The following is a 20443-nucleotide window of genomic DNA, read 5'->3' as shown; positions in this document are numbered from 1 at the left end:
AATCCTGTGACTGTACTTGAATAGCACCTGATATTCCATAGTCTCAGGGGTAAGCAGTAATGGCAAGAATGAGGCCTGCTTCTCCACTTACCTGATGAGGAAGGGTTCCCTCCTTCCTTCTTTACCCATCACTGAATGCTTCACTTTCCTAGAAAAGATTCTCTTGGAGAATGCTACACTACATGGCATTCCTTGTTGTATTTACCACTCAATGAATTCTTGGTTGATGGAAGAATCTGTCCAGGTTTGAAAGGGGGATGGTGATAATACTTAAGAGTTTCTGAGGACATTAGAATGGGTTGATGTGTGTGCAACTCTCTGAATCAATGACTGACACGTAGCTTCTTTTCTGAGGAATATCAGAAAGGAGTAGATCTTCCTTTTCCAAGGACTATCTGTGGGTCCATTTGAGCCCCCTAAATCCATGCTAACCCTCAAAGTACCTCTGAGATCCAGACAGTTTGTACTAATGAAGTACTAGGGATCTTACCTAATCTTTGGGTGTCACCAATGTAGGGACATCAGTATTATTTCCACATCCAGCTGCTACTGATCTGTCCTCCTGGATGCTCCCACAAGTAAATGAGCACTGTTCCTCTCCTGCCTTCTGTATTTGAATGAATTGTGCTATAACCCAGACATTCCAAGGTTGTGCTTTCTTTAAACCAAATTAATCACTCTCGATCTTCCTTATCCCTTCTTTAGCCAGCTGTCTCCATGCTAGCATCTCAGGTTCCTTTTTCCTTTTGATTACTGTTTTTCATATATATTATCAATAATATGTTGAGGTCAGTTGTAGTACTATCTCCTAATACTAACAACCCCACCTCCCTTCATGTCACAGTGTTTGTAATCTGGGTTGCTCATTTGGATCTTAGATGTCTCGAAGGCCTAGAGTCAGCTGGGAAATTCACTTTGTACATCGTAAGTTTGATAATTGGTTCATTTTCGTCCTGCATATATTAATTAGGATGCTGTGTTAGACTCTAGGATGCAAAGATAATAAGTCATACATCTTGCCCTCCACAAAGTTCCAGTCTAATGTAACGTATATTGTTAAAGATTTCCTAGAGGAAAAGAGAAGTCACGCGTTAAATTGGCTTCATTAGCAAGGAAACAGTATTATCTCACAGTAGTGAGCATCCCATACAATGCTTGAAGACTCCAGTTTCCCTTGTCGGTAGTTGTCTTGCTTAAATGGCATGTGTGTCTGGCTTCATCGTCAAACTGGTGGTAAGGTAGCTGTGCCAGTTCTAGGAAAAGTTTCCTAAAAGCTCCCCCAGGAAACTTCTCCCATTAAACTGGGTCTTAATGGCCAGGACTATATCACATGCTGTTTCCTAAACCAATCACTTAGGAAGGAGAAGGGGATTACCAGAATTAGCTTAAGCTATTTATTTTGGGTACAGTGGATGTCGGGTAATTGCCCTATGACCACAGCAGTTGAAGAGGCATAAGAAATGAGAAATTCACTATAGTGTGGTATGTGCCATGATAGGAATCTCTGAGATTCCAGAAGAATTGTCTATACATCGATTACCATATTTAATCATTTGTTGATGGAAAAACTTCAACTAAACTAAAAGCTTTTCTGAGGTTTGTATAAAATACAAGGATTGTATCCCCTAATGTCTAACTCTGGCTTCTTACACTAGGGTAATGCATCGTCTTCATCAGGGTATTAAGAGGTGCCCTAAGGGATTATGGGAAACCCAAAATAAACATGTTGCATCTTCCCCTACGATCAGTTTTACTAAGTGCATTTTTGGAAGGAAAATCAAAGATCTATTATGGAGAAGATTACAAAATCTACATGAAGAAGATTACAAAATCTGCATGAATCTTTAAGATAAAATCAGGGAATTCAATTTCCCATTGCTAAAATTGCTTTGGGTCCTGCCCCTGGCTTCTGAAGGTACACATTCCCTCCCCTTTGCCATGTAGTTTACTTGAATGGAATAGTTGAAGAGGGTCAGTCTGCATACATTTTCACTGTTTTGGAAGGGAATTGAATTAATCTGGATGCCCTCCTTTCCACACAACCATATTTCAATGATTGTGGGCCTTTGAAAGTTCTTCTCCAACTCGAACTCCAATATTTATGGTAGCTGTGTTTTATCATGTAAATATGTTTGCATTGTATTTATTTCTTTTTTAATCTTTTTTAAGTTTATTTATTTTTGACAGAGAGCAAGATAGAGTGCGAGCATGAGCTAGGGAGGGGCAGAGAGAGAGGGAGACACAGAATCAGAAGCAGACTCCAGGCTCCCAGCTGTCAGCACAGAGCCCGACGCGGGGCTTAACCTCACAAGCCGTGAGATCATGACCTGGGCCGAAGTCGGATGCTCAACCGACTGAGCCACCCAGGTGCCCCACATTGTATTGATTTCTAAACCGAATATCTGAAATTACTCATTTCAATTCTTTATCATCTCTGAAACTATGTAGTGGCATGTATGGAAAATGACATTCAAAAAAAATGCCAGTAACTGTTGACATTCCCAGCACTCTTGTAGTTAATCAGTTAACAGACTTAAGTATTCTGTTGCAGAAATAGAAACAGAGAGCAAATCCACAAGGCAAATGAGTTCAGGTCTTCTTAACCTGCTCCTAGCATAACTTGAAGTAATAGAAACAGAACTAGTTTGAGAACGTCTCAAAGCACTCTTGAAAGGGGCTTTAGAGAATAAGCCACTTAGGAGGACAAATATATCTTGGATAATCCCACTGCTAATGTCAAGACCTCTTTGAATCAGGTCAAATTAAAATCGAGATCGTTCAACATGTCGCCTTCTTAGCACACAGTGTCCTCTGCCTGTAGTAGCAATATCTCACACTGAAGCCACCTGATCACCTTTCTAGGTCCCAACCATTTTATCCCAGTGTTGTTTTTCGTCTGAGAATTGCCCTGATCCAGTACCAGGCTCATGTTTCTCCCCACTTCTTCCTGGGAAAACACTTCTACTCCAAAGTAGGTTCCAAGCCTTATTATTCTTGGCTTTCAGTTAATTCTAAGCTTTCTTTGAAATGGCACTCCATTTGGGGCTCCTGCGTGGCTCAGTCGGCTAAGTGTCTGACTCTTGATTTCAACTCAGGTCATGATCCCAGGGTCGTGGGATTGAGCCCTGCATTGAGCTCCACACTGAGCATGGAGCCTGCTAGAGATTCTCCCTCTCTCCCTCTCTCTCTGCCCCTTCCCTGCTTGTGCTGTCTCTCTCTGTCTCTCTCAAAAATAAACTAATAAACATTAAAAAAAATAAATGACACTCCATTTGTTTAAATGAGTGAGTGCTTTCCTGGGATCATGGATAGCTTTTGCATTGCCATCGACTCATTTGTCTGGTTTATTGAGTATCTACTATGAGCCAAGCACTAAGTGATGGCAGTGCAATGGTGACAAGGCAGGCACTCATGGAGCGTATGGTCTGGGGGTGAGATCCAGCTGCTGTGATGAGGTGCTCACCTGCTTTGAGGAATCAACATTCAAGCTAAGTCTGGAAAGATAAACAGGAGGTCATTGGGTGAAATCCTGGGGTGGAAAAGACTTTTTAGAACTGAAAGAACTGCAGAGGAAGAGCCTGAGGAAAAGAAGACCAGTATTGCCTTCTGTAATGAGGCAAAACATGGAACAGAAACCCAGGCAAAAAGCCTAAAAGGTTACTCAGAGTAGCAGAGCAATCCTTGCAGTCAGATCTCATAATTTGAAGTATTTCCTGATTTAACCATCCTTTTCTCTAAATAAGCAGAAACTTCAGCCCAAATTTAATGACTATACAGGTGTTAGAGTACAGATGAACAGAGTGCCCTAGGTTTCTGTTTGAGCAATTCTCCTAGTTTTCAAGAACTCTGGTGTGAAGGACACAGAAGTGTCAGGCTTCATATGGGGACACTCATTCCCAGGTGTCTCAGCAGATGAAAATCCTCATGCTCCCCACAGTGGGAGCTGGACTGCATGCACCCCACACTCTCCTAAGCTGTGCGGAGCATGGTGAATAAAGTACCAAGCATCAACCTGCTTGGCAATTGCATTTCAATCAATTTCATTTGCTGCTTAAACAATATATGTGAATTGGAGACTGGTAAGTGGTAGAAGACAGTCCAGCAATCAATCCTTGCTCTTGGGATTCTTCCCTTAAGACTTGTTTGTTACAAACACAATTTTTTTCCTCTTCCTTTTAATTCAATTTTACCTTGAATGACTTCTCGAGAAGTACTTAAATTCTGATTATATTGTATTGCTTTTCCTGAAAAGTCTTTATTCTTTTAAAATAATTATCGCATGCGTACAGCATGACGTGTATGTTTGGATAACATAGACGATGTCTGGAGGGGCACACGAAAAACTAGGCATAGTGGCAGCCTTTATGGAGGGGACAAGGGCAGGGCTGTCACTTCCTTCCATAGCATCTTCTTGTGGTTTAGATGAAAAAGATTGTTTCCTCAGAGCCCAGAGTTGTGGCTTATCCAGCAGAGCCCAGGCTAGATTATAACCTCCACTCACTGCCTCAGCCACATGCCATCGTGCAGTAAACAATTTGAGCAATCTTACATGGCAGTCCTGAAAATGAGGAGCTGGGGAACCAGGATGGGAGAGAGACTTACATTTCATTCACTCCATAACATTTTGTATGATTTCATGTGCATTTCAAAATTAGAGACCAAAAAGTAATATGTGCTGATACAGAAAATAAGGAAAAGAGAGCCTGCCAAAAAATAAATAAAAATCATCCAGTGAACCCAACTCAAAATCATGGTCAATAATTTGATGTATTTTCCTTTAGTTGTTTCCTGTCTACGTTTAGTGAGTTTCACGGTGGAGTTCACGTGCAGTACTGATTTCCAGCTTTTATTTTTACTGTGTTTTGTCCAAGAGACATCTTTTTCCAGTCAAGAAATTTAAACACCTTTTCCTGACGATACACCTATTGCATGCTCTTTGTAGAATATTTAGGAAATATAGGTAAAGGGTTAAGATGTGTTCTATTTTATTTATTTATTTGTTTCTTGGTAAGAGTTTTATTGAGCTATAGTTCACATATAAAGTTCACCTGTTTCAATTGTGCAACTCAACAGCTTTTAGTATATTTACAGAGTTGTGTGACCATCCCTATAATCTAACTCTAGCACATTTTCATTGTCTTAAAAAGAAACCTTGTCATCCCCCCATTTCCCCTACCCTCCTTCCAGACCCCCTCAGTCCTAGGCAACCACTAATCTACTTTCTATCTGTGTACACTCGCCTAATCCAGACATTTTATGTTAATGGAATCATAAAATAGGTGATCTTCTCTGTCTCCTTTCACTTAGCATCGTTTTTTCGAGATTCATCCAGTTTGTAGCAGGGATCAGTATTTCCTTCTGTTTTCCGTCATTACTTATTTTTTTATGATTGCTTGATTATTTATTCTTGATTTATATATTTTATTTATTCACAAATCACAAAAATCACCTTTTTAAAATGTTTATTTATATATTTTGAGAGATAGCACAAGCAGGGGTAGGGGCAGAGAGAAGAAGAGAGCGAATCCTAAGCAGGCCCCACACTCAGCATGGAGCCCCATGCGGGGCTCTGTCTCATGACTGTGAGATTATGACCTGAGCTAAAATCAAGAGTTGGATGCTTAAATGACCCAGCCACCCAGGCCCCCCAAAGTTGTTCTTTTTAAACACATGTTTTTACTTCTTCAGAGTATATACCTAGGAATGGAATTGCTGGGTCGTATGGTAATTCTGTTTAACCTTTGGATAGATCGCCAATCTTTTGCACAGTGACTGTACTATTTTACATTCATACCAGCCATGTGCAAAGTTATAATTTCTCCCATCCTTGCTGTCACTGGTTATTGTTCTTCTTTTTGATTGTATCTATTGTCGTGGGTATGAAGTGGTATACCATTGTGGTTTTGATTCGCATTCCCTAAGGATTAATGACGTTGAGCATCTTTTTATGTGCTTAGTAGGCATTCATATATCTTTTTTTTTTTTTTAATTAAAAGCAGGCTTCATGCCCAGATTGGAGCCCAGTGCAGGGCTTGAACTCACAACCCCCGAGTTCAAGACCTGAGCTGAGATCAAAAGTCAGATGCTTAACCGATTGAGCCACTCAGGCGTCCCTCATGTATCTGCTTTAAAGAAATGTTTATGCACATCCTTTGCCTATTTTTAAATTGTGTTATTTGTCTTTTTCTGACTGAGTTGTAGCTCTTTATATATTCTGGATATAAGTTCCTTATCAGATAAAAGATTTTCAAATATTTTCTTCCAGTCAGTGGCTGTTTTGTTTTGTTTTTCATTTTATTTATGGTATTCTTTGAAACGCAAAAATTTTTAATTTTGATAAAGTCCAATTTATTTTTCTCTTTTGTTACTTATGCTTTTCATAGCATACCTAAGAAACCACTGTCTAATTCAATGTCACAAAGGTATACAATTATGTTTTCTTCTAAGAATTTTGCAGATTTCCCTCTTACTTTTAGTTCTTTGGTCTATATTGAGTTAATTTTTGTATATGATGTGAGGTAAGAGTTCACATTCATTGTTTTGCATGTTTGTGTCCAGCTGTCCTAACAGCGCTTGTGCAAAAGACGATGCTTTCCCATTGAGTGGTGTTGGCTCTCAAAAATCAATTGACCATAAATGAGAGGATTGATTTCTGCACTGTTGATTCTCTTCCATTCATCTATATATCTGTCCTTATGCCAATGCCACTCTGTCTTGATTACTATAACTTTGTGGTAGGTTTTGAAATGTGATCTGTTGAAGTTAACAAAACATCCAATTAAAAACAGCTTAAACTATATAAGGCCCTTTATTGTTTACATCTCATTGCAAGCCATCTGAATGTGGGCTGCTTCCAGCTTGGTTTGACATCTCAACAAAGTCAGCAAGAACCCAGGCTTTTCCTATACTTTTTTTTTTTTATCTTTGCTGTCAACACATGTCCTCTTGGTCACAAGATAGCTGCTGTGCCCCAGAGCATTGTGTCTTCATACAACAGTGTCCCAAGCAGGAATCAAGGAATATGCTGACAAAACTCTGTGTTCTTCCTTTTTTGTTTTCAGAGGGAAATCTTTTCCAGAACTCTTTAGAAGGCTTCACCGTATATCTTACTGACAGATGGGGTGTCATGCCTTCCCTCAGATCAATCATCCTTAATTCTAGGGGTATGGAAAATGAAGGCTCTGAAAAGGGGGATAGATGGTTGATGAACAGACAGCCGACACCATCTGTGGAAATATATAAACATGCAAAGAATAAACCAAAATGATCTGAAAGCCCACCAGACTGAGATGCTAATGGAATCTTTTTAGAGTGAGGAGATCTGCCTTAAATTTCTTTGGTGCCAGTTCCTTCAAAAGTGAAACTCCTGTTTTCTTCCTCTGTTATTGATTCAAGACCAAATGATGAAGTTCTTTTCTTCATTCCTTTCAAATACTGCCTAGAGCTCTCTGAACTCTTGATCTGAAGAATATACATCTGTTTTCTCAACTCTATAAAATATCCATAGGCCTTCAGCCTGTTAGCATGCAGCTTTCAGCTTCTTTCTCCTGTTGACAATCCATTTTGTAGTTGAGAACAAAATGTCACTAATGTCAACTTTCAGTTAATTTTAGAATAGTAAGATAAAGTAAATACCTTTACATCTTTTTTCTTTCCTTCTTTTTCTTTTTTTGGCATGCCAAACTTTGCTTTTATTTTGTTCTTACTGCTCAGGGCCAAATAGTCGAAATTCCTAGCAATAATCCTACCAAATCATTCTGTATTTTTTAGCAATAACAGGAAAATGATCTGTTTTTTTATAACTTACTTGTTTGATGGCCAGAGTATACTGGTCTTGAAAGTTTTTACTACTTTGCAAGCCATTATCTTGGCTGATTTCTCTTATTTTGTTTTACTACAGTTATTGGCACATAGATAGTATGATTGATCTTTAGAGAGTCAAGATTCCTTACGTATCTTTTTGTTTTCCTTCTGTCATTTGTTGTATAGAAGTGAAGTTCCACTGGGTTTCAAGTAACTACTCTTAACTTCCATAAAAATGATTCTATTACTTTTCATCACAGAATTTCTTTTTCTTCTTATTGCTGTTTATTCTTACTTAAATTGGGTAAGTCTAAAGGGTGGGCATTTTGTCACATTCACTTCCTGGAGGAATACACAAGTCCCAGAGCCATTCATACCCTATAAACTGTAGTGTGAGGCCAAAGAAAATAACTTATAAGTGCAAAAGAAATTAACCTTCTGTCTCTCAAATTAAGAAGGATTGGAAAAATTAGCACTATATCCTTTAAGATGCTTTCAAATGCTTTTCCCACTGATCTTCAGCAAATTACCCAGCTTCTCTTTATCTCAGTTTGTTTATCCATGAAATGGGGCCAGCAATGCCTTTCTCCCTTGGAGCTTGGGATAATACTGTGAGAATCAACTGATGCTCTATGTGGGGCTGCCTTTATTTATTTTGAACATAGGGTGCTATATAGACCAATTATTACTATTTTAAGTTTGTCCTTGATGGTGTGCATGTAAATTAAGTATAAATAAGAGGTGACAAATTATGGGGGTGAGAGGTAAGTCACAACATTGATCCTATTTCTTCTTCCAAAATGAAGATCAGCTCTTTCCCACTGACCTATGTGGGCTTCTTGGGAACCAACATCCCCTTCAAGTGCTTTCACATCGACACAAGATGACTTCTAAAATTTGACTTGGCAAGAGCTTCCAATATCTGTTCAGTGGATTAACCAGTAAAAATGGATACCTTGTGGAGTCTAGCATGTTGCTCCCTTTTTTGTACCTCATACAATAAAGATAGCACCACTCCTTTTTCCTTTGAGGAAGAAGAATTTGGTTTAGTAAAATAACAGATGGGATTTTTGAAGAAGATGAGAAGATTTGGTTTGGTTTCTTCCTTTTTTTTTTTTTTTTTTTTTTTTTTTTTCCTCTAGGAGTGGAATGAGTTTGCCAAAGAGTAGAAGCTGGATAGATGCCTTAGTGCTGGATATTATTTAGTTTGTAGTGTTTTTTAGATCTTTGTGAGGCCAAAAGCCATTCAGAGTCATGAAGGCAGCTGTAGAACTTAACCAGCCTCCTGGTCAGCCTTGACCAGGCTATTGGCATTAACGACTGGTTCCTTCCCTTTCAGGATTCTACTACTTCCGCCTACTCCCTTCCGTCTCCTCCTGCTTGAGTCCAAGACTAAAGCTCTCCTTGCTCTCTCAGCCAAGGGGAAGAGGAGAGAAAGCAGGAGTAGAGGGAAGAACAAGACCACGTAGCCTCTGGATCAAGTGGGATTGAAGCAGAACTTCTCTTCCCCCTATAAGCCCTCCTGCCTCCTCCTTGGGGTGAGATGGAGAAAGGGGAAGGTCAAAGAGACCCCCTGAGTGAGAAGCCTGACTCTGCACAGTTGCTTTGAAAGGGACATCTTCACCCACCAAACCCTCACCCTGCTCTGCAGGTTAATGTCCTGTGGTCCTGGTGGGATGAGAGACCTGTTGGTCTCCTTTGGCTTAGTTATGCAGACATTCCCACAAGCCTACCCTAAGCCTTTTCTTCTCACCCCTGGAATTCTGCAGCTGTCACCCAGATGGGCTTCCCTGTCCCCCTACTGCTCAAGCATCCTCTTCTGCCATTTTACCTAAGCTCCACAAATCTGGGATCTGTATTGCCCTAGGGCCTTAGTTCTTTTTGCTCTTCTGCCTTGGAGGACTATTTGTGTCTCTTCCCGCATCACCTAGCTCTCTTCCATTCAACCCTTTGTCTCAGCTGCTGTTTCACAGCCTCAGAGACTCACTCCCTGACCCCGCCCCACACCGCCATCCTACATTACCTGTCTCCCTTATAACCCTTGCAGCAGTGCCTGCTTCCTCGGTATTTCTTGTTCCCTTGTCTGCCTTCCCCACTCTACTCTAAGACCCACTTAGACAGAGATCATCTCTGTTTTGTCACAGTGCATTCTAGGTACTTAGTTCCCTGCCTAACACATAATGCAAACCCAGTACCTAATTTTTTTAATGACCAAGACGTACGTACTTGGGGAATGGATGAACTTCTTTCTGTATTCACTGTCGAGACAAACAGTCATTCATTTGTCAGTTCAATAAACAGTTACTGATTGCCTGCTATGTGCCAGCCCCTGGGGAGACAAATATGAATAAGACCCTTCCCCTATTTCCACCAGTGGTTTCTGAATGGGGGAAGTAGGTACCACCATACCTAGGGACAGTCACAATGTGTGCAGGCGCTTTTGTTGCTGGTATCATAACGACTGGGAGCACTCCTGAGGATGTAGTGGGCAGAGCCCAAGGTCACAAAACATGTTCCAATGCATGGGGTTCTCCTGTACAGGGAGAAACCGTCCAGCCACGCCACCCCCACCTCACCTGCAGGGATTCCTGATAGAGCTTCCGGTCTAATAGAGAAAAGAGGAGAAAGGAGAAATACCCTGCTGCAAGAGAAACTTTGTAGCAGTGCGTGGCCCAAGGGAGACATCAGTATTCCACCTTGGGGTCATTATGGGAATTTTTTTAATGTGCCAAAGAAGGGCTTCACCCCAGGTAAGAAGGCCCTAATTTAAGTGAAACGATGAGGCTCCTGGGTGGCTCGGTTGGTTAAGCGTCCAACTTCAGCTCAGGTCATCATATCACGTTCGTGAGTTCCAGCCCCACATTGGGCTGTCTGCTGTCAGTGCAGAGCCTGCTTTGGTTTTTCTGTCTCCTCTCTCTGTCCCTCCCCCACTCTTGCGCTCTCACTCTCTCTCAAAAATAAACATTTTTGAAAAATCAAAGTAAAAGAAATGAAATGATAAAACCAAAAATTAAAGTACTAAAATATAGTTTGTGATGAAAATCACTGTTCCCCATTTTTAGGATAAATCACAAAAAGGTAAGTGAAAATAATAGAAAATGACATTCCAGTTCTTTCTCAACGGGCTTTGAGTTGATTATAGCTCTTTGTGAGTGCATGAAGACCATTATAAAATGATTGCTGTATCCTTCCCCAATCTGCCTTTTTGGGGGACTATCAAGAGGAAAGAATGTTTCCCTCAGTGAAAGTCATGGGAGAGGAAGACCAGGGTATAGCATTTAATTAGACAAGGGGTCATCAATCCTTTCATGACCGACACATTGGGCAGGAGAGTTCTTTTTTGTGGAGGCCATCCTGGGCATTGTAGGATGTTAAGCAGCATCCCTGGCCTCTACCCACTAGACGCCAGTAGCCTCCTCTCTCTCAGTTGTGACAACCAAAAATGTCTCCAGACATTGCCACATGTCCCAGAGGGAGGGATGCAAAATTTCCCCTGATTGAGTGCCATTGAACTAGACCTTGTTTTCATCCCCCTCAGGCCCGATGTCAGACGTTCAGAGTCTATCAGAATTTAGCCATACTGACTTTTCAGGTACATAGACAGTACAGCTTAAAAATGTCCACTGACAGTGAACTCTGTCTTTTTGATGGGCAGAGGGGACCACTGGAAGCTGCTATGTTACCAACTGGCTATCTCTTTCTAGAGACAGGAGTTGGCATTTTGTGTTGTCTTTCTGGCATCCTGCTCTTCTTCCTGCTGATTGCTCAAAGGAGAACTCCAGGAGCCTCAGGGATAATGACAATTTCTCTTTTACTTCTGTAGCTGAACTCTCAGGTGTCTGAGTAATGCTGTCACCCGAAGCATCTCTTTAAGTCTCCAGAGAGAGCTGCAGGAAATTACAGTGTATTGCAGAGAACTCTGATGTTAAAGAGGAAGGAAAGTCGAAAGAAAGAAAGAAAGAAAGAAAGAAAGAAAGAAAGAAAGAAAGAAAGAAAGAAAGAAAGAAAGAAAAAAGAAAAGAAAGGGCAAGATAATTTTGAAGCAAGCTTGATTTAGCTCCCTTTCCACTGGAAATTTTAGACCAGCTTCAAGGGTGTGTGCCTGGGATCTGGTTTGTCCCATGTGGTTAGTCCATTTTAAGAATGATGCCACACTTGGGTCATTCTTTTCTCCACTGCTGCACATCTGGGTTCAATTGTTCCCCCCACTTCCCTCCCATTGGTACCTGGTGTGGAGGAACTTGACCTTCCTTCCTTCTTGTCCTAGAGCTTCAAATCTCTCCTTCCACAGGAGAGGAAAGCTGTTTGGCTTAGAAGCAGCATCAGTGTTGACATTGGTGGCAACAAGATGTCTTGTCTTGTCTTGCATCCAGCTCTGAGTGTCCAGCAGCTCTCCAAGTCCCCAGGGAAAGTTGGCTGTGCTGGGGAAGACCAAGCTTCAAAAAGCTTTTTGGGAACTCGACTTTTTTTTTTAATGTTTATTTATTTTTGAGAGAGAGACAGAATGTGAGCAGGTGAGGGGCAGAGAGAGAGGGAGACACAGAATCTGAAGCAGGCTCCAGGCTCTCAGCTGTCAGCACAGAGCCCGACGCAGGGCTCGAACCCACAAACTGCGAGATCACAACCTGAACCGAAGCTAACCACCTAACTGAGCCACCCAGGCGCCCCTGGGAACTTGACTTTAGACCTATGCACAAAGAGAGAACAGTCCCGGTTTCTAGAGCATCTCTTCTGAGAGCATGGTGTCATGAGACAGAGATAATTGACCTGTTGGAGGTTTTATTCTGGTATTCCCTTTGCTGCCCGACATTTCCGAGAATACAGTCATGCTGCATCATTAAAAAAATAAATATACCACAACCATTCACTCATACTAATATGCCACTTTTGAAGTTCAGTAGTTTTCCATTAGAATGATGACATTTTCATTTTCAAACCAAGTTCAACTTCTTTTGATTCCATAAGACCTAGTATATTCTGATTTTGTATAAACACCGTGACTATTATGTTGGGAAATATCATCAGAATGCTAATACTAATGAGCCCATAGAGGAACTTACTGTGAAGAATTGTTTCCAAATCTTGGAACAGGTCTTGTGTCCAGTGAACTAAACAAAAACTCTTAGGTGATTTTATTAGTAATAAAAAGAAGTAAAAAGTAGTAAAAGAAATGTCATTTAAAAGTTTCGTGATTATGGGCACTTCAAAAACAATAGGCACTTTGAGAACTCATTTTGTGTTCTGACTGATTGAGTTTCAACTGAATTAAGATTCCAAAGGCACATTTGAAACCTGAAATAAAGCTGATTTACTTGTCGATAATCTGTCCTGAAGCCTCTGAGCTAGTTCAGGAGAAAGGCTTTGGCACCTTAACTTTCTGCCACTTAATAGCAAAGATTAGAGCCCAGGTGTGAAACCACCAATAAAATACAGACAATTGTCCTACAGATGGTTTCTGGGGGAAAAAAACCAACATCCTGGAATTTGCTGTAGTGCTTTTGCTGTAAGAAATGTTATATAGGGGCGCCTGGGTGGCTCTGTTGGCTAAGCGGCTGACTCTTGATTTGGCCCAGGTCATGGTCCGCGTTGGTGAGTTCAAGCCCAGCATCAGGCTCTGCACTAACAGTGCAGAGCCTACTTGGGATTCTCTCTCTCCCTCCCCCTCTCTCCGCCCCTCCCCCACTCACTCACACTCTCTTGGCCTCTCTCAAAATGAACATTAAAACAAAACAAACGTTATACTATTATATGGAACTGAAATGTACACATATTCTAAAGGAAAATAGACACTGGTGGCATATGAGGCTCCTTGAGGGCTTTTTCCCAAATGCCTTAGGCAATATCAATTCCTGGGGGAGAACGTAAAAAAACAAAAACAAAAACAAAAACCATTAATTATCTGGTGACTTCATGAGTGGTCAAACAATTTCCTTCAGTTTGAAGTCGAGCATAAACTACCTGTGCTGTTTTGTTCTGGCAACTGCTGCTAGACATATCCAGAGGCCGAATTTTACAGAACCAAATCAGGGATTCTCCTGTGAGCATGATTTCTCAGCAAATAATAACTGGAAGCTATCTGCTAAAGACCAAGAACACTCTTTGTTTTTCTCAAGAACGGACTGCTGCATTGGAATTAGCACAGTGTGAAGGTGAGGGAACCTGCCCTCTGGCTGGCAACAACAGGCGGGTTGTCATTTTCGTGGAGACCCTCAAATTAGAAGCCAAGGCAAGTTGTGCAGGCGCGCGCACACTGTTGCTCTGAGACCGTTGTCTTCATCTCCTGCCTCCAGCACAACCAAGGAGACGGTCAGGGCTGTCCCCCCAGGGAAGTGAGGTCCCAAGGGATGCTTCGGAGGATTTTTTTTTTTTCCTCCTGCATCTGTGGCTGCCCAGAGGTATTTATCAGCGTGTACAGTGTGTACAAAGACCCTGTAGTGTAAAGTGAGATGCTCCCCAAAGCGGTTTAGGAGGCTCAGGCTGCTGCTGTGTGTGTGTGTGTGTGCGTGTGTGTGCGTGTGCGTGCGTGTGTGTGTGCGTGCGTGTGTGTGTGTGTGTGTGTGTGTGTCTGCAGAACGCGCAAGCAAGAGCGCTGAAATGCAGCTCTCCTCTCTGCCTGCAAAGAGTCGCTCCACTTCCCCCTCTGCCCAGCGCACTCGGGGAGCGCCAGGGGGAGTCCTCGCCGGCCAGGGCTTCCCGCGCCCCGGGAGCGCCGAGGGCTCGCCTGGCGGAGCTTAGCGCAGCTCGCTCGGCGCTGCCAGCCAGCGGAGCGGGCGGGGGTGGACACTGGGCTTCTGTGTGCCAGCCGCAGCCGTTGGCTGGCGGGCGCCCAATCCCGGGGCATGCCGCCGGAGGCTGGCCAGGACGCACGGTGAGAGACGAGTTTGGTGGAAGGCTTGACCCCCAGGCTGCCCGCAGAAGCCGGCGTCGGGAACCTAGGCGGTCGGGCCGCCGCGGTGGGGGCTTGCTGCGCTGCAGCGGCGGGGAGCCAGGCAGCCCCGGGGTCCCAGGGAGGAGGCGGCATGGCTTCGGTGTTCATGTGTGGAGTGGAGGACCTGCTGTTCAGCGGCAGCCGTTTCGTGTGGAACTTGACCGTGTCCACGCTGCGGAGATGGTACACGGAGAGGCTGCGGGCTTGCCACCAGGTGCTGCGGACGTGGTGCGGGCTGCGGGACGTGTACCAGGTGAGCCAGGGCGCGCGGCGCCCCAGGGCCCTTGCAGGATGCCAGGCGCTCTTGGGAAGCCGGTTCCACCTGTATGATTTTATTCTCTCTCTCTCTCTCTCTCTCTCTCTCTCTCTCTCTCTCTCTCTCCACCTCTCTCTTTCTTTAAAACTCCTAGCGGGCTGCTTGGCTCCTGGGTCAATTTTCAGCAGCTGTGGATAACTGTTGCCTGACAAAGCTCGTGGATTGTCCCCCTTGGGCTCGGGGGCACTTGCGAGTTCCTACCAGCATTTGCAGACGTCTGTTACAGAGTGATGGTGTACTGCCTGGCACTTAGCTAAGAAAGCTGTGGCTTTGCAGCAGAAGGTCTGCCCGAAGCGACTTTGACATTCAGACGATCCCTTCTTTTTCTTGTATGGGGGGGGGGGGGTGGGGGTGAGCATCTCAGGATCAGCCATGTCACACCAATTTACCATCAGGGGGGCCTTGGTGGGTTTTCATTCTTTGATTGTATTTCAGTTTTCCATCAGGCAGCCCCACATTGCAAGGCAGAGCCAGGAAAAGCTGATTCTGTGTCTACTGGCTTTTGGAGGAAGGACAGCAAATTGTGAATACTTTGCAGGAGGAGGATGGCTAGGGGAGGGAGGGGTGGCCTGGCTGATCGTTGTCGGAATGCTTACATTTGGATTTAGTCCCCTCACACAACACAGCCTCTTTATTTCTCTGCTAGGTCCCATCCTGCAGACAAAAAATGCAGCAACTTTATTCAACTGGGAGACCGTTCATCTTCTCTGGGGACTGAAGCTTCCCTGGATGTTTTTTGGTGGTTTTTTTTTTGTTTTTTGTTTTTTGTTTTTTTTTTTTTTTTGGACAGTCATTTGTGGGTTTAAATAAAGTCCTCTGCTTGGGTTGTTAATATCTTTGAGGTTTAAAAAAAAAAAAAAACTACATTGCATTTAGGAAGATTAAACCTGGTGTTTGCTATAGGAATATATCATCATGTTTTCTTTCCTGAGATGTGGAAAGAGCTTTGTTGCAGTTCCTGGCTCCCCCTACTCTCACCCCCTTCCCACTATGGCTATAATGTATATCTCATTGTATTGAGTCCTATATGGGATCGGAGCCTCTGGTTTTGACAGGCTGTAGTCTTTCATAATCAAGCAAAATTAAAAGATCGGCACGGGGGGGTTAAACTGTGGGCGTGTAAAGAATCAGCATCCCCTCGTCATCCTTGATGTCCGTATCAGCCTTGTTAAAATGTGCTTCTTGCTTTCACGACCCCTACTTTGGGTAACATGTCTCTGATGTTTTGCAGTTTGTGAGAATCCCACAGCCAGGCTGAGAAGCGGGGCAGCATGTGGGGGTTTGAGAGTAGTATGGAGCTGTGGTATAGATCCCATCTGGCTACAGTCCACGGATCACCTGGCATTTCAGAGCCTGAAGTGTCTGCCTTTGAGCATTTTTCTCTTTGGGGAAATCATTGTTGCGTTGGTCTGTAGGAGAAGTGACCCCGATAGAGTTTTGTTTTTGCTTTTTAAGGTTGGAGAAACTTTTAAAAGGAGAACACAAGTATTGGAACCAACCAGACAGCCTTTATGTGTCTCTCCCCAAGTTCAGGGGAGCTATAGTTTATCTCTTTGCGGTCAGTGACCAGATAAAAAATGGAGGTTCCAGGATCCGGAGACCCCATGGACTCTTTATAATTATTTTTAAGAACCACAGTAACTTGAAGGATTATCCTACTAAACTGAAGATTTTCTCTTCTTTAAATGGATGGGGACTGAGCCAATACCCTCTCATGATAATAAAAAAGGACATCTAAAATAATAATAAGCGGAAAATGATCTCTAAGTTTAGAGTTTCCTGTACATGGGAAAAGAATTTTAAGAACATTTTAAAACTTGCAAGGACCACAGATTTCTTAATTGCACAATATAAACTAATTGCTAGCAAAGAAACAACATTTTCTGGACGCCTGGGTGGCTCAGTCAGTTAAGTGTCCGACTCTTGGTTTCGGCTCAGGTCATGATCTCATAGTTTGTGAGTTCGAGCCCTGTGTCAGGCTCTGTGCTGATGGTGTGGAACCTGCTTGGGATTCTCTCTCTCTCTTTCTCTCTGTCTCTCTCTCTCAATAAATAAATAAAATTTTTAAAAACTTAAGAAAAAGAAACACTATTTTCATTAATGCCTTTTAAATAATGATCAAGAAAATAGTCATTTAAATTATATAGAACTGAAAGGCAGTATAATAAAGTAGTTAATACCTTAGGCTCCAAGTTAGAGAGACGTAGGAATAAATCCGACCTCTGCCTACACTTGATCATGAGTAAGTTACTTATCCTTACTATGCTTCAGTTTAATCATGCATAAAATGGGAAATATAATAGTGCTAATCACAGAGTTTGATAAAAGAATTAATTGACACAAGATATTTAGCCCAGTGCCTAGAGTTTAGGAAGCATTCAACAAATGTTATCTGCTCTATCATTTTAGAAACCCGACTCATACTAACCTACAAATTAAAAAGAAGGCACTTTTGACACAATTGAGAAGTCTAGCAGTTGGATGAACTTCAGGTATGGTTTGATCAGAGCACTATACTTGTTGCCTATGATTCTTCCAGCCTTGTTCGTGTGTTGGCTTTTTCTTCGGCTGGTTTCTTCCATCATGATAGCAGATAGCTGCAGCAGTTCCAGGGCTTAGATCCAGATATCAACCTATTCAAGAAGAAAGAAAATTTCTCATATCCACCAGCTATCAAAAAAAAAAAATTCCAGTTTTCACTCTGATGGGTTAACTTAGGGACAGTGCCCACCCCCAATGCCATGCACTGAATGGCACAGGGAATGGGATTATAATTCAGCATTCTCAGTGGGAGTGACATGACCCCCAAGAGGCAAACATTGTTTCTTAAAGGTAGGAGGGTGGCACAAAAATCTTACTCTTTTTTTGTGTATAGAGCACAGATGTACATAGAATACCTAAACAGATATACAGGATTCTACTGGCATTAGAATTTGCAGGGGGAGGAGGTGACTAGCAAACAATAAAGTATCTAAAAGGCTCTTTAAAAAGATGATCGTGAATAAAACTGTTGAGAAACACTAATTACACTGATTGGCTTAGACCAGTGGGAGAGCAGACCCATTTGTGAAGCTGGGAGTGAAGTTGGTCCCAGGCAGACCACACAGCTGCCAAACAGTGGGGGAGGGTCAATGCTCAGTTGAGCTGCAATCAGCAATGCCCCCTACACTTGAATTATTAGAACCTCAAATCTAGAGCTCTCTAATATAAAAAAGATTAATGGCAAATATATTTCTAAGTATTTCGCCGCCGTAATTTGAGTTAAAGGGGTGGGGGCTCATCATTAGAATACCCTTATTGCTATCCCATAATTACAAATTCTAAAGCACGAAGGGGAGTGTTCAGTGGTACTGTCCAGTTTAGTGGCAAATGGACTGGAAACACCACAGGGTTACATATTTTACTGAACTCAGTTTTTTATCGTCTTGACGATAGAAAGGTGTCATCTTTCTTGCTTCTAGTCTGAATAGTCTGGTTTGTAAGGAAATCCGGGCTCAATCACGCCAGAGAGAAATAAGGGTGGTGCGGGAGATATCCATTACATGAAATACCTGATGGTTCCCTGGGGGTGTTTTGTTTATTTATATACTATACGTGAAATAAGATCTCCCACCTATTCATAAGGAATCTGGCAACAACGTTATTGCCTGGCTGGCACAGCCGGGAAGGCATCATTTCTTTGGAATTGAACACTTCCTCTACATCTAGATATTGGAGAGGCAGGAGACTTAATTTGCCAAAAGCTATGAATAATTAAGGCGCTAGCTATAAGGCATTTCTGTAGTAACGCGACTAAATAAAAAGCAGGCTGAAGCGGCATTGAGGCTGCCTTTTAACAAAGACTTACTTTATGAGTGAAGCTTTGAATTTGGTTAAAGTAGCAGACTGAGACATTCGCCTTCAATTTGGGGCTAAACCTTAAAAGCTGATTCATCAGCCCTATATCTATCCTGCTGATATCTTGCCTAGATGGGTTCTGTTATAGCAATTAATTAGGGTTAACAAACAACTGAAGTAGAAAATGGTGGGAGAATGTGGTTGAAAAAAAGATCAACACCCTTTGCTTTTTATTAAGCATGACATGTTCTAACAAAGGCCTCAGCTTGTTTCTTGGGATTAAGCTGTCCCCTCATCCCCAACACCTCAAAGCTAGAATTTCTTGCAAACCCTGAGTGGAGTCATTGCCTTCCAGCAGGAGGTAACTTAGAATTTGAGATATTCAAGTGACCATAAGAGGCCGGGTCAGCTCCCCTGTGGCAGGCAGTTGGCACTGAGTGGGGAGCATACAGTTCAGAACAGCAGAGGCTATAGACTCAAAGTTTAGCAAATTTGACCTTGACCAAACCGCTTTCCCCCCTTGAGCCTCCTGGGTATAAGGGAAGAACTGTAGTACCTGCATTATGAACAGGATGAAAAATTCATGAGATAGTATCTGTAACACTAAATGCCCTTCCTGATATAAGCAAATGCTCAATAAATGTTAGCCCTTGGGTATGTACCGTACTTAACAACAGACCCGTAGAAGGTACTTGATAAAGTAGCACCGGGTATTACTATTGTTTTTTATAAGTGATACTAGTTCTCTGGAAAGTACATTCCCATCTTTACAGGCAAGGATGTTCACTGAAAGAGACTGTGGTTTCCCACAGCGTGTGTAGGGTGGGCCTTGGGTATTTTTTATTGTCTTCACACAGTAGACCCACATTTTAAGCCAATACAAAAACTCTAGGAAATACAAGCAGCTCCCATTAGGGTCGCTAAGGAAATAATCTCTCTTTGTCCAACATTTTGATGATCCTGATAACAAATGAATTTCGCATCCCACCACATTGGCTGGAAAAGACCAACCCCCGCAAAAGGCAGGTTCCCCATTGAGCATTCAGTGGCCTGTGTGCTTCAAACCCTGTATATTTTGCTTGTCCCCACCCTTCACTCTCCACATTACTCTGAGTTACACAGACTAGAAGAGGGGCTGACAAACTGTGACTCACAAGAGAAAACTGTCCTGTCCCTCGTTTTTGCAAATAAAGTTTTATTGCACACACAGCCTTCTGTTTTTGTAAATAAAGTTTTATTGGCACACAGCCCTGCTCACCCGTTTGCTTGGTGTCTATGGCTGCTTTTGCATTACAGTGGCAGAGTTGAGTAGCTGTGACTTAACTACTTACAGTCAAGTAATTCATACAAAGATGATATTGGCCACAAAGGTGAAAATACTTGCTGTCAGCTCCTTTACAGAAAAAGTTCAACAGTTTCCACACTAGAAAAAAAGCAATGTATTGGGTACAGAATGCTAGAGGGAAAAAGGTCCATACTTCAGTCATAGAAAAAATAGAACTTGAAGGAATATGAAAGAATTTTCTCATCAAAAACTTAGTCACCAGGAAAATAATAAA

At 42.4% G+C, this 20443-nt stretch overlaps 1 protein-coding gene across 5 annotated transcripts in view; it reads left to right on the top strand.

The window, feature by feature from the left end:
• The window catches only part of FRMD4B (FERM domain containing 4B), a 322570-nt gene that overhangs the window by 137236 nt on the left and 164891 nt on the right, over nucleotides 1-20443 (top strand). For 3 of the 5 annotated variants that reach the window (XM_042979399.1, XM_042979398.1, XM_042979396.1), the window contains exon 3: nucleotides 17457-17539. The exons of 1 other annotated variant lie outside the window; for it this stretch is intronic. Coding sequence is in view for 1 of the 4 variants with exons in the window: in XM_007096331.3 (XP_007096393.3) it covers nucleotides 14823-14984 (162 nt within the window). In the remaining 3 variants the exon portion in view is untranslated. Of the gene's footprint in view, nucleotides 1-14658; nucleotides 14985-17456; nucleotides 17540-20443 lie in introns of those variants that run through there. One more of the 5 variants, XM_007096331.3, reaches the window with a different exon arrangement.

This window comes from Panthera tigris, chromosome A2 (assembly GCF_018350195.1).
Source record: "Panthera tigris isolate Pti1 chromosome A2, P.tigris_Pti1_mat1.1, whole genome shotgun sequence".
Taxonomy (NCBI): domain Eukaryota; kingdom Metazoa; phylum Chordata; class Mammalia; order Carnivora; family Felidae; genus Panthera; species Panthera tigris.
This window is presented reverse-complemented; position numbering and strand designations above follow the sequence as displayed.